The sequence below is a fragment of the Gossypium hirsutum genome, chromosome D11 (assembly GCF_007990345.1).
Source record: "Gossypium hirsutum isolate 1008001.06 chromosome D11, Gossypium_hirsutum_v2.1, whole genome shotgun sequence".
NCBI lineage: Eukaryota > Viridiplantae > Streptophyta > Magnoliopsida > Malvales > Malvaceae > Gossypium > Gossypium hirsutum.
This window is the reverse complement of record NC_053447.1, coordinates 1,472,372-1,485,189: the sequence shown is the minus strand read 5'-3', so window position 1 is coordinate 1,485,189 and position 12,818 is coordinate 1,472,372. Positions and strand designations below refer to the sequence as shown.

General features: G+C 32.5%; 1 protein-coding gene and 1 long non-coding RNA gene across 2 annotated transcripts; one reads left to right on the top strand and one right to left on the bottom strand.

Moving 5' to 3' along the window:
* Window positions 1-2,327: 2,327 nt before the first annotated feature.
* LOC121223606 (uncharacterized) lies at window positions 2,328-3,501 on the top strand. Its single transcript, XR_005920914.1, has 2 exons — window positions 2,328-2,646; window positions 2,945-3,501. It is a non-coding gene; the product is annotated as an uncharacterized lncRNA (long non-coding RNA).
* Window positions 3,502-4,631: 1,130 nt separating this feature from the next.
* Window positions 4,632-7,451, bottom strand: LOC107904531 (uncharacterized). The gene is made up of 6 exons (XM_016830934.2): window positions 6,492-7,451; window positions 6,208-6,370; window positions 5,939-6,115; window positions 5,778-5,861; window positions 5,514-5,595; window positions 4,632-5,399 (listed from the first exon to the last, which is right to left on the bottom strand). The coding sequence occupies exons 1-6, from the start codon at window positions 6,842-6,844 to the stop codon at window positions 4,957-4,959; spliced, it is 1,302 nt and encodes a 433-aa protein (XP_016686423.1). The 5' UTR covers window positions 6,845-7,451; the 3' UTR covers window positions 4,632-4,956.
* Window positions 7,452-12,818: the final 5,367 nt, after the last annotated feature.

The following is a 12,818-nucleotide window of genomic DNA, read 5'->3' as shown; positions in this document are numbered from 1 at the left end:
CAATTTTCTGGTGTCAAGCCATGAGTGAAACTTCTGAAGTCTTCCTGGCCATTTGGAAGTTGGAATATTATCGAGGGTGAAAGTTGTTTTTCCTCTTGATATAGATTTTGGAGGTCTAACATATGATGTTTCATCGATATTTCCCATTTCTTCATCTGACATTTCCACTGTAACTTCTGGTTGGGTGGTTGCTATCACTTGACTTTTTTCTCTTTCTGAGATATCATCAGAAGATTCTGAGACATCTTCACTGGATTCTTCAGAGGAGTTGGATTTCTCTGTGGCTTCTTATAAAGCAGTTATTTTGGGAAGTATTTGCTGGTTATAATCCTTTAAGAATGTTGACAAAGGATTTGAATGATATTTATTCTCCTAATTATCAGGGACTTAGACACTTGCTTTGGTGTAGGAGAATCCTCTTATTCTTCATTTATAGGCGTTTCCCCAAGGATTTATCTTCTTTTTGCTCTTCGCTTCCTCTTGTTTCTTCTTTTTTTTTTGCTCCTCTTTTTTCGTTTTCTTTTGAGCTTTGATTTGTAAAAACAAATAAAATGTGTTAGGTTTCTTCTTTTTATTTGGTGGCGGAAAAGTTAATCTCAATTCTTTTGGAGGTGGTAGAGCGTCTATCTGCCTTATTGAAAGGAACAATTCAATTCCATTCCATTCCATTCCTAGACGGTTTAGGAGGTGGAATTTGTCCTATTTCTTTTAGCATCTTGATCTGCTCCTTGAGATTTTGGATTTCTTTCTCTCTTTGAGCAAGATGAGAGAAGAAATATTGTCCTGGTGCTGCTGGCTCTCTGGCTAGTCCTTCCAAACTATTCTGCATTAACCGGATAAGATCATTGTCGAAACCATTTTTATTTTTGGAAAAAACAAAAATTAGTTGTCGATGAAAAATTGGGAGTCGCCACCAATCTTTTATTAAGGTGTGATTGGATCACCTAAAAAATGGCTTTGGTCTACGAGTTTTAAAAAATGGGTTCGGGAGTAAATTACGTACGAAGAAGGATTAGCACCCTCGTAACGCCCAAAATTGGTACCAAATTGATTAATTAATGTCTTGAAGTCGAGAGTTTGAAAATATATAATCCTTAGCAAAAAAACTTTAAAAAACGTTACGTATTAAGACCCTTATCATTTCAGAGAAGGAAAATGTCACACCCAATGCGTTAGGGCACAACATTCTAATTTCCCTAAAAATGAATTAGGCCAGAATACATGCAATAAAAATTTAAAAGAATATCCATTTATTCAAGATTTCAGAAATTGCGGCCCAATACGTTAGGGCACAATTCCTTCAAAGTCTTCATTTCAAGAAATCAATGCGTCACATCCAATGCGTTAGGACACAACGTGTTGAATTCCCAATAATGATTTCTTATTTTTTTTTGATTAAAGAGAAATGCACGATTGTTAGATTTAACGAAGAAAATCGGAACCCAATACGTTAGGGCTCAATTTCCTTGAAAATCCTAAATACAAGCATTCGCTCAATTTTGAAAAGTTTGAAATCGAGTAAAAAAAATGATGTGATATTAGGTTGAATGCATGTATAAATGTCCCAATAACAAATACAACAATAATTATAACAATGAGGTAATAACATGAAGTTTAAACAAACTAAATTAAGACAAAAGGAAAAATAACGAATGACATGTAAAATATCAAATAAATGAGCAAAATAAGTAAAATAAATGAAATCATGAAGAATTAGAGGCATACAAATGAATTTTCATGTAAAACTTTGATTTATAAAATTTATAATGTATTTATGAAAACATAAAATATATTAATAATGTCAACATTATCAAAATTCAAAAAAATATGTATACATGAAAAAAACGTTAGTTTAAAAATATAAATGCGCATAAAAAATAAATAAATATATTTTGAAAAATAATTACAAAAATAAAAAAATAACAATTACATTATTAAAATTAATTAGGAAAATATTAAAAAAACTAAATTGAACAGTAATTGAAAAATTTTGGGGCAAATCCACAAATAAATGAAACCCAAAGGACTAATTTGAACACGCGAATTACATAGAGGGGCTAGAAGGGAAATTTTCCCCTCTCCTCTAAAACGGCGCTGTTCGAAGAGGACTAAATTGAAATTAAATACAAATTAAAGGCGAATTTTTTTTTAAAAAAACTTAATTGTAAAAGTATTAAAAGGCGAAGGGGCTAAAAACGTAATTTTCCCCTCCGCATCAAAACGCGCGGATCTTGGGTCCGGATCGGGTCGACGCGCGGATCCCACCTCCTTCAAAACGGCGTCGTTTTGATGGGCTTATTTAAGCCAAATTTAAACCAAAAAAATTTCATTTCCCATTCTTTTTCAAAAAAAAAAAAACTTTTTAAGAAACTCTCCCCCCTCTTCAGTCATCCGGCCTAAGTCCGGCGTCGGCCGGTCATCGGCCACCGCACCGGCCACCGGTGGCGCCGCCGCCATATGCGGTGGTCGGAGAGCCGAAAATTTTAGATCTGACCCTTCTAAAGCCTTTAAACTCGAATCTAACCCCGAAATTGCCAAAATATTGATGGAGAGGGCCCAAATCTCGAGAAAACCTTTCGGTTTTCGGCCGTCAATCCTCGGTGACGACTTCCTCGGCTATCCGCGGCGGTTAGGACTCGAATACAGGTTATTTCCTTCCTTTTGTATTTATATTATTTATATAAATGATAAAAATAAATAGACATAATGAAAATAAAATAAAATAGAAATACAAGTATCAACCTTTAATAGACTATGATCTCTGTATTGCGAAAGTAAAAGCCTCCGTTTTTATTTAATTTTTCGACCACTATTACAGTATGTTTAATGGCTTTTTATAGCCATTCTCAAAATATATAAAGAAACTAATCTACTTATATTGATTTGATTTGCAAATCTTCGATCTTGTTTTCCATATACTGTTTATTTCCTTTTTTGTGCACAGATGAAGATTCGGGGGCTGAAATTCGGAGGGCGAGGCTAGGTGGCTGCGGCGTGAGACTCATCACAGAAACCCTAAGATTTCTGATATTGTGTTGGGCCATTGTTTAGGGCCTCTGCTTATTTTAGGTTTTGGGCTATATAGGCCCGTTGTAATTTGGGCCCTTTTAAGCCCGGGCAAAATCTGTTATTACAATCATTTATCATTTTTGAATTCTAATTAGCTTTAGCTTCAACTCTAGAAACTTTAGAGTCAATCTGATCAACTTTTGAATTGATGCTTTTGAGAATCGAGTTTTGGGCTAAAGCATTCTCTATCTGCCAGTTGATAGTTGCTTCTGCAGCAGTAATTTTGGTTGTCCTCCCTTCTTGGTTAGCTTGCATTTTTGTCGGGATTTTAGGAACATGAGTATATCCCTGAGTGGAAAATTCTTCAAGATGAGAAAAATCCTTGTCAAATGATGTAGTAGACTGGAACATGCATACAGCTGGTACTGGTGGCTGTACAACTTTTGAGGTAGTCTTTCTGGCTCCTGGAAAACATCCTTGCTTTTGTACTCATTTATTGATCCTACACATCAGAAATTAACCTTAGATCAAATGATATTAAATAAAAGACTCAGTAAGTATTTTGAGTAGAGATTTGGTAGCTAAAAGGCAGTGTCCGTTTATGGCCATGGAAGGCTTCGTTTTGACATAGCATACTTGCTATCATCTCTATTCTTAATTTTTTTCCTGCAACTTTTTTCAACTTTTGCTATCAGAGTTAGCTAATTTATATGGCGCCATTTTTTGGTCGCTAAATAATCAATTCAATCTCAAGTACAAATAACAACAAAAATAATAATATATATTTCAAATCCATAGCGAAATTTTTCAACAAATTCAAGACATAGTTAATACTGCAAAAAGAGAAATCAACAGAAAAATCGAGAAAAGAGAGTAGAGAAATGGTAGGATAATTTAAAAACTAATTAAAGACTCAAGCTGCAAATAAAGAGAGGGAAATTGGAAAGGTCAAGCAAATCTAGATTCTATTTCGAAATCAATCACTGGACATTGCGACAACAGAAAATACAATAAGGAAGTTTAAAGTTTTGAAAGGGGAGATTTAAAGGAAAACCTGATCAGAGGAGGTTGAAAAGAAAGAAACATTGTGGAATTCGGGGGAAGAAGATGATAAGAAAGCCACCATGGAAGCAGCGAGCACAGTCGCTAGAAGCGGTCCAGATCAATTCATGTTCCCGATTCCTTTCTATTTCCACAATCCAAATCAGGGAACTGAGTGTGGATACTTTCGAAGCTCCGATGAAAAACAAGGACGACCTGCTTTCCCCTTTTTCTCCCTCGCTTTCGCCAAATTGATTTTTTCTTCCCTTGTGTCTGGACCTTTTTTTATATTTTCTGGATCTACCTCTTAATTAACGAGATATTAATTTTCGTTTAGCCAGTAGGACAATGCCACGTGTATACAAGCAGGCCAGTTTCTATTAAAAATCAATAGAAAATATTTTATTAATTGCAATTAAATTTCAAACCAAAAAAATTTCAATTTATAAGACCATAAAATTTTTAAAAATATTAAATCCGTACAGTAAATGATAATTATATTTCAATTTAACCTTATTGGCTCAGGACTAAATTAAATAATAGCTTCCTCTTAAGTTGTATGAACAGGTATGCAAAGTTCATTATCAAGCAGCAATTCACCTTTGTATTCCATGCTTTTTCCAGAAAATATTTATGAGGACTACAATCAAGCAAGAAAAATAAATAAATTTAAGATGGATTAGCAATTGAACAGAGGCTTTTATAATCCAACTATCTGATCTTTATCTCCCCGGTTCCAAACTTCGCAGCCCGGAAGTTCAAAAAGAGTTTACGATCTTTGATCCTTTAAAAAAAGCAGGCAAGCAAAAAGATTTCGGCCCTTGGTGGTAACATCTCTCACTTTCATTTGCAGCAGCAATTAGCTCCGCTGGCATTCTCGGAATCACGACAGTAAATATACCCGAGTTACAATCTCTTTCCGATGTTTGCAAACCTTCGAGCTACTCCAAATATAACAGCTTTGGTCAAGAGGCCTCGATCAAAACTACAAGCAAGGGCGATAGCCCCACCAACGACTAAAAGTTTGGGAATGTTTTTCCCTGACGGTTTCTCAGATGAATTATGTGTTTCGAGCTCTGATGAATCGTTACTTTTGCTTTCAAAGGATCTCAGATAGTCTGCACTTATTTTACTGTTTATCTGAGCCATGAAAGCGCAATGGGATAGCGTATTTCCGGATGTTCTTTCCTTTTGATATGCACGTAGGCCGGGGTCGATCTTCTTGACGGTTCCCCACATGCCTTGCCGGACTCCAACCTTTGCAATTTTCCATGGTATACCCATATCTTCGTGATGGAAAAGTAACACCTCGCATGCAGTTAGCTGACCGTCTCCTTTCCTTGATTCAACTGTTTGAAACGAATAACAAACAGATTACGGGCCAAGAATTTATATTATGGTATATGTATTCGGTACTTAAATGGACATAGCAGGCAGGGAAAAAATGATGTCGAGTCCAATACCTGCACGGATTAACCAACTCGAATAGTATAAATCGACACGCCTGGGTTTGTTTTTCCTCGGTACAGAACCATATGGTACTCCCTGAAATGTGAAGTAAACATGCTATGAGTAGAGAGTTGGTTAACATGATGATGCCTACTACTATCTGATAACCATCTTGAGATATCGAATTCGTAAAAGAATGTCCATTCACTCAAGTAGTTATCGGATTACTGCAACTCAAAAGCCTACGAAACAGTAAACATACCAAAGCTGAAAATTACCTTAGTAACACAATAATATGCACGCCCGGACTCCCAAATCCGACGACCGAACACGTATTCTCTATCACTGCAGAAGAAAGGAAACTGCAAAACACAAGACATATTAGAACATAATACTCCGATACAACGAAAATGAACCGAAAAAGAAAAGTTCTACAAACCTTGCGAACCCAATGAACCACCATGGTCCCAGTGGTGGGACACTCCTCCATAGTTGCAGCACTAACAAGCATGTTATCCCACTTGGGTCGAAACTCATCGTCCCAAAAGAAATCCCTCACCATCTCGGGAGTGGTGTCTTCGAAAACGGTTCGGCTACGATATTCCGTAGGACCAGCCTGATTGAACAGCCAAGACATAAACATAATTCAATAATCAACCAAATGAAATTATAAGAGGACATAAATTGAATATATATATATATATATACCTCAAGATCTCTTTGCCAAGCTTGATAAAACATAGTTGGAGTAGAACAATCCATCATATGAATCCAAGCAGGTCCTCCATCTTTTTCTTCAACTAAATTAACAAAATGCTCTAAATCCTCATTTGTCACAAAACTAGTTTTCCCCTTTGGAATCTGTGATGAACTGTACCCAAATTACAAGAAAATATTAGGGATTAGCAAAATCAAAGATAAATCCAATTTTCATTGCACTTCAAACCCCAAACTAACATTAAAAGGAGAAATCAAATGATGAAATTGCGAACCTGCAATTGGAATCAACTGTGGGTGGCAAAGAAAAAGGATCGCTTTGAGCTTCATCATCTGTAATCCAAGAGATGCAACTAGGCAATAAAAATTTGATCGAATTCAAGCTTGAAATGAGATTGAAACTTGTAGATGAAGAATCTGAAGATGAAGGTGTTGAATCTTTAGAGACTGAGCAATCAATCATCATTTCTCTGCCTATATTTGCCCACTTCGGCTTCCAAGCCCATCCGACTAAAACACCAACAATTACAGCAATCCATAAAGGAGCTATGAAAATCATTAGCTCCTTCAAAACATCTCCAATTGTGGGTTTCCTTAAAATCTCCAAAAAAACCGACACCAAAACCATCCTTTAGAACAACCCCCCTTCGATGAAATCCAAAGAGTTAGCTTCAGACACAGCGATTCCTCAAGGGTTTGTTTTTCTATAATAATAATAAAAAACTCTAAACCCAGACCAAAAAAACAAACACCCAATCTTTTTTTAATCTGGAAAGGGGATTAAAAGAAGAAAAAGGAGAAGGAGCTGGGGTAAATAAAAAGAGAAGAAGAAACGACCTCGAATAAAAAGAAAAGATAAACAAAGACGATAAGTGCTGAATAGATTATGGATAAGGATTCCCAGAATATCAGAAGAAGAAAAAAAAGATTTTTTTCTTAAAAACCTTAATAAAACGTTTTATCTATTTTTCTACCATTATTAATAATTTTTCTAGCAGAAAAAGGGCTTCTAAAATTTAGATAAAGTCTGGAATAAATGCCAAATGTTGGATCTTAAATGGGCAAAAATGGATAAAAAGTCGATTAAAAATAGGCTTTTATTTCGTTATTTTAATCGAAAATGGCTTCTGGTTGGTAAAATGGGTAGGTTGGGAAGAGTATTTAGTTGCCGCCTGGTGCTGATGCTCTGTTGGTGAAGACGCTGGCACATGCTCCGCTTTCTTTGTCTATATGTAAACTGAGAGGCATTTCTCTTATTTATATAGCGACGAAATTTATTTTTCATTTTCGTCGCCGCGTTTCCTCGTTTTTCACGTTTACTGACTTTTTTTTTAAACTTATTTTAATTTTGAACATTTTTTAAAGAGGTCCATACTCGTTTTTTACTTTACTTTTTCAACATTATAATACTACATTTGTATTATTATAGGTTTATTGATAAATTTAACACTCAATGTTTATATTTTTTATCAATTTAATCCTTATTCTTTTTTGAGCTAAATTTGACCTAAAACTTTTAAAAAGAATCAATTTATTTTTTTAACGTAAATGCTTACTAAAACTTTAAACTTTTGACAATGTTAGTGTGACAACCTATACAGCAGTTTACGTGCACTTCATACTAAAATGGCATCATTTATTATATACGCCACATCCACAATAATTTAAATTTTATAAAACATTCAAATATTAAAAAATAATATATATATACATATAGTCATAAAAAAAGCATGATGCACATGTAAGTAAAAAAATGCACCTCACATCTACACTTTTTTTTGTTAAATTAGTTGGTGTTGACATTTTGAAATTAAAAAAGTATTTATTTAATACAATGTAACTAAAAATGACATTATAATAAATATGAATTTAATAAAAAAAATCATAATATTAATAGGCCCTAAATTTTGAAACCTTAAAAATACAGAGACTAAATTTTTAAAAATTAAATTTATGAAAATATACATTATTGAAAACATTTGTTTAAGTCTCAATCATAAAAATTTTAGCATATTATAAAATATATTCAAAAAAATATTTAAATGGGATATTTGGTAGAAAGTTATAAATTAAATTATTATAATTTTATTTTAACTGTGGTATGAACTGAATTAACTTTCATCAATCTGTCAATAATGGTGAGCAATTAATGGGAATTTGTTGTGGGTTTCGCCTTTGAAATTTAATTGTCAAAAATTTATTTATTTTAAAACTTATTTATTTATAAATAAATAATATTATAATTTTCTTGTTCAATTTAAAGATTTGACAATGAGTTTGGACGAGGTTATTAGGATATTTTAAAATTAATGGCAACATAACATTCTTTGACCACATAAAATCTTAAACATAAATATTAATTCAAATAAAAAAATTTCATCTCGAATCATTTGGTTATTTGTGATATTTAATTCGAGTTTTTATTTTATTTTAAAATATTTCTTAATTATATTCTTTTTAATAGGGACTCTTATTAATTTCAATACCATGTTGGTGTTATTTTTCGTTGATTATAAAAATATGAAATAGATTATGTTGTATTTTTTATATTATAATGTTTTTATTTAAATAGAAAAATAAATACATGATGTTGTATTTTTTTATATTATAATGTTTTTAATTAAATAGAAAATATTTTTAAAAAAAGAAAATAAAATTAATGCTTGAACTACCCAGAAGGACGCAAAATAATGTTTAGCTTGGTCAGTATGACTTTATTTTTGGTCAATTAATTTAGTGTTGAAAGCTAAATGAAAGTTTGAACTTTCAACAAAATTGACTTCAAACTTTCTAATAAATTAATTAGGTTAAATTGTTTGAGAGGTCTTTGTATTATAAAGACTAATTCAAATTAGTCATTCTATTCTTAAATTAATCAATTTAGTCCCTATACTATTAAAAATAATCAAATAAATCAAAGTTGTAACAAAGTTAGCATTTACCACGTTACTGGAGGCTAAAAGAAAAGCAATTAGAAGAGCTGAGAATGGTAGTTCCCATTGTTCAGCTCAACAAACTCGAAAGGCCTAGTTCGTCGCTACCACCAGAGTTTGAGATGGCTACAAAAAAAGTCAATAATAAAGATGTCATGGAAGAGACGGTATCGGATCATTAGATGGAAGATGTTGCCAAGCCGGGGAAGGTCTCCTTTAAGGAGATGCTAATGAAGGATAGCAATGTTAATAATGGGAAGGATGTTAGTTTAGATGATATTGAGATATCTCTCCTTAAGGGTGACGTTTATGTGTCCATGGAAGGCCTTTATCTTGAAACGGGTACATAAGATGATAGACTAAAGCATGAAGCAAACGATCATTGCAAGGTTGCTTGCTCGATCCATTGGGTACAAGGCTCTAGTCAACAGGATAAAAATCATGTGGGAGTTAGTGGGTGACTTTTGTTGACCTTGATAATAATTATTTTTTAGTTAAGTTTGCATGTTTGGAGGATTATGAATGGGTGTTGTCAAGAAGGCCATGGATGATATATGGCCACTACTTGGTTGTTCAACCATGAAGCCGTGATTTCACCATCAAGGAAACTTTGTCATCGAAGATTGTGGCATGGATTCGGTTTTTAGGGTTGCTCTATCAGTGTTATACGAAATAACTAACGAGGGTTATCACAACAGTTGTGGGTAGTCATAAAGGTCTATTACAATAATACGATTAGAAATAGGGGACGATTTGCTCGGGTAGCGGTGGTTGTTGGTTTGAAAAAGCCATTAATACCCTATGTTAGCATTGATGGTTTGCTACAACAAATTAAGTGTGAAAGGCTACCAATGATTTGTTATGGTTGTGGGTGTTTTGGCCATGCTTAGGGAAGATGTTCCATTGCCAAAACAAGTAAGCAAGCCGTGGTTCATAATGGTCAAAAGCAAAAGGAGTCGAGTGTAAAAGATGGTAGTAACGTGCAATTGGTGCACAAGCCTGTTGGATCTGCTGCCCTAAGTGTAGTATATTCATTTGCATACTTGTATTTTTTGAACATATTAGTTTAATAAAATTATTCATTAATTGCATTAATACATTTTGTATGTTGTCCTCAATGGTGTTTACACACAACAAAATGAAAGAAAATACTAGTTCACTGGTTATCTAATATTAACTAATACAAACGAGTATTACGTGGTTGGATCGTAATACAAAAATACAACTTGTATTAGTAGATGAACCTGAATATGTCATTAGTCTAGTAAAAAAAGAGCAAACTGATTGAAAGACAAAAATAACGTCTATCAAGTCCAATTGGGGAGATGCTTTGTCTTAAAGATCAGAACAGATGATACCTAAAAGATAGAGACATAGATGTGACAAATTGGACTAACAGTACATCGGACAAGATCCAAGTAGAATAGATCCTAAATCCTTTTATGAATTTATTCACTTGTGATCTTCATAGTGTGTCACACCTTAATCTTGAATGGATGATGGACTATGTATACGTGACTCTTATACTTTGATACAAGTAAAAGCCTGAGTTGAAATAGATTGGGAATCGAAAGCTAGTGTATTGGGTATACAGTTTTTGTAGTATGTAGCATCATTCCCAATAATGAAATTTATAGCCTAAGGAATGGGTAAATGATATCCTCTCATCGACATTACATAATAAATGAAAAGTAAACATGGTCACGTGTCATTTGTCTTTGTGATGGATGACTTAATTTTGTAGTAATTGACTTATCATGAAGTAAAATATAATAGTTATCATGAGATAAAATAGGAACATATTGAGAAAATAGATTTATCCCAATAAGAATAAGGATATCTTACGAGGGCAACACACCTATGACAAGGTCATTGCACAAGCACTGATCGAGTAGAGAATAAAGATAAAGGGATTCGTATGTCGGATTGTAATTCTAATTTTTTTAAAATTGTGCATTTAAACGAGAGATAAGTACACAATTTTTTATAAAATATTTCGTATGTTTAAAAAATTATATTTTATATAATAAAATTTACCAAATAATAAATTAATCATAAGAAATCCGAAAGTCGCGTCATTATTGGGAGACAAGACCTTGGTCTGAAAATAACAAATATTGTATTTAGATTTATTTAAAAAAATGAAATTACAAATTAATATAATAATAAAATTAAATTTCATTTTCTAAAAATTCATAATTTAGTTTTGACTTAAGTATTTTAATAAGACTGTCTATCTTTTGAGTGACAAGTCAGCGTTCCTTATGCAAAACTTGTTCACACTTTAAGCAAACAATCTCGAAAATAATAATTAAATAAAGATCTCCAAAAACACTAATTTAGATTAGGTATTTGTGTCAATTCCAATTTCCAAACGTTCAAAACCATGTAATATATATGGTTAATGTTGCAATTTTCGAAAATTTAGAATTTAATCTATTTATTTTATTTTTAAAAATTATTTTTTCTGTTTTTTATATTTTAAAATTCAATTCGACCCTTAATATTGTTAAATTCTTAAATTTTAACAAATTTAATAATACTAACAATTGCCCTGGATTTAAAATAAAAATTTAAGAAATAACTTCTAAAATTTTGAAGATTCTTTTAACATATATATATATATACCGACCACCACGCATCTACCTAATTAGCATAATAGCATTGCTTGGCAAATGCCAATTCACCAAATGCATTTGCATGTGATTTATGCTTTTATGTTAGGCGTTGGTTTGGCCTAGAACGTGGGAATCTTCTCTTTGATTTTACCATTCATTATCCTATTATATTATTACTCGAATATGTATCAAATATAAATGTAAAAAAAAAAATTGATAAGAAAATATGAGAAAAAGATTATTTTTATTACTAGCGATGTTAAAAGTAGTAGATGATAGATTCTTTTCGAGCAACAATTAATGTTTGATTTATTGAGTAGGTTATATATCCGATTAACAAATCCAATTTAATTGATAGAATCCAATGTTACGCAAATAGAGAATCATGCTCCATGGCATCTATGAGAACCATGGGTAAGCTGCCGGTCACAAGCGATAATCACTTTGAGGTAATCTACGGCATTGTAAGATAGGCTCAACAATGTTTGCTCCTTTTGTGTTTGCTCAATCCTCTTAATTTCATCTGTTTTTATTAACATTGATTTCTACCCTTTGTTTAGGCTTTAAATATTATACAACATTTAGACCTGGTTTGCATTGTTAAAAGTATCGTAGAGACTTTTGTATCGGGAATCATGTTGCATTTTGTTTATTTATTTTAAAAATAAATAAATTAATCCTTTTACGTTGGATAAATAATAATTAATCATTCTGTTAAAAATTTCATCGTTTTTTATTGTTAAAATTCAATCTTTTTTTTCAATTAGTCATGTCAATTTTTATTTCCTTAAACAAATATAATGTTAACCCACTTTACTTATGGGACTTTTGATGACACTATTCCTTTTGTAACATAATGTGACGTTGGGTATGAACAGCCGCAAAGCCTCAATTTAGAAGTTTGACCCACCAACGTTATTTTTATTTCCCCCACAAATAATTTTTTGTTTTCTTTTTTAGACTTTGTGGAAGTACAATTTTAGCTTTAGGACGGAGAAAAAGGTTGTCCGAGCGTGACTACATAAAATTGGAAACGTGAAAATAATGGTAT

Excerpts from the sequence above, each read along its gene's own strand:
- LOC107904531 (XM_016830934.2), bottom strand. The coding sequence starts at position 6,844 with ATGGTTTTGGTGTCGGTTTTTTTGGAGATTTTAAGGAAACCCACAATT. Across the intron at positions 6,371-6,491 it reads ACAGTTGATTCCAATTGCAG|TTCATCACAGATTCCAAAGG; the intron begins GTTCGCAATTTC and ends ATTTGGGTACAG. Across the intron at positions 6,116-6,207 it reads CTTGGCAAAGAGATCTTGAG|GCTGGTCCTACGGAATATCG; the intron begins GTATATATATAT and ends CTGTTCAATCAG.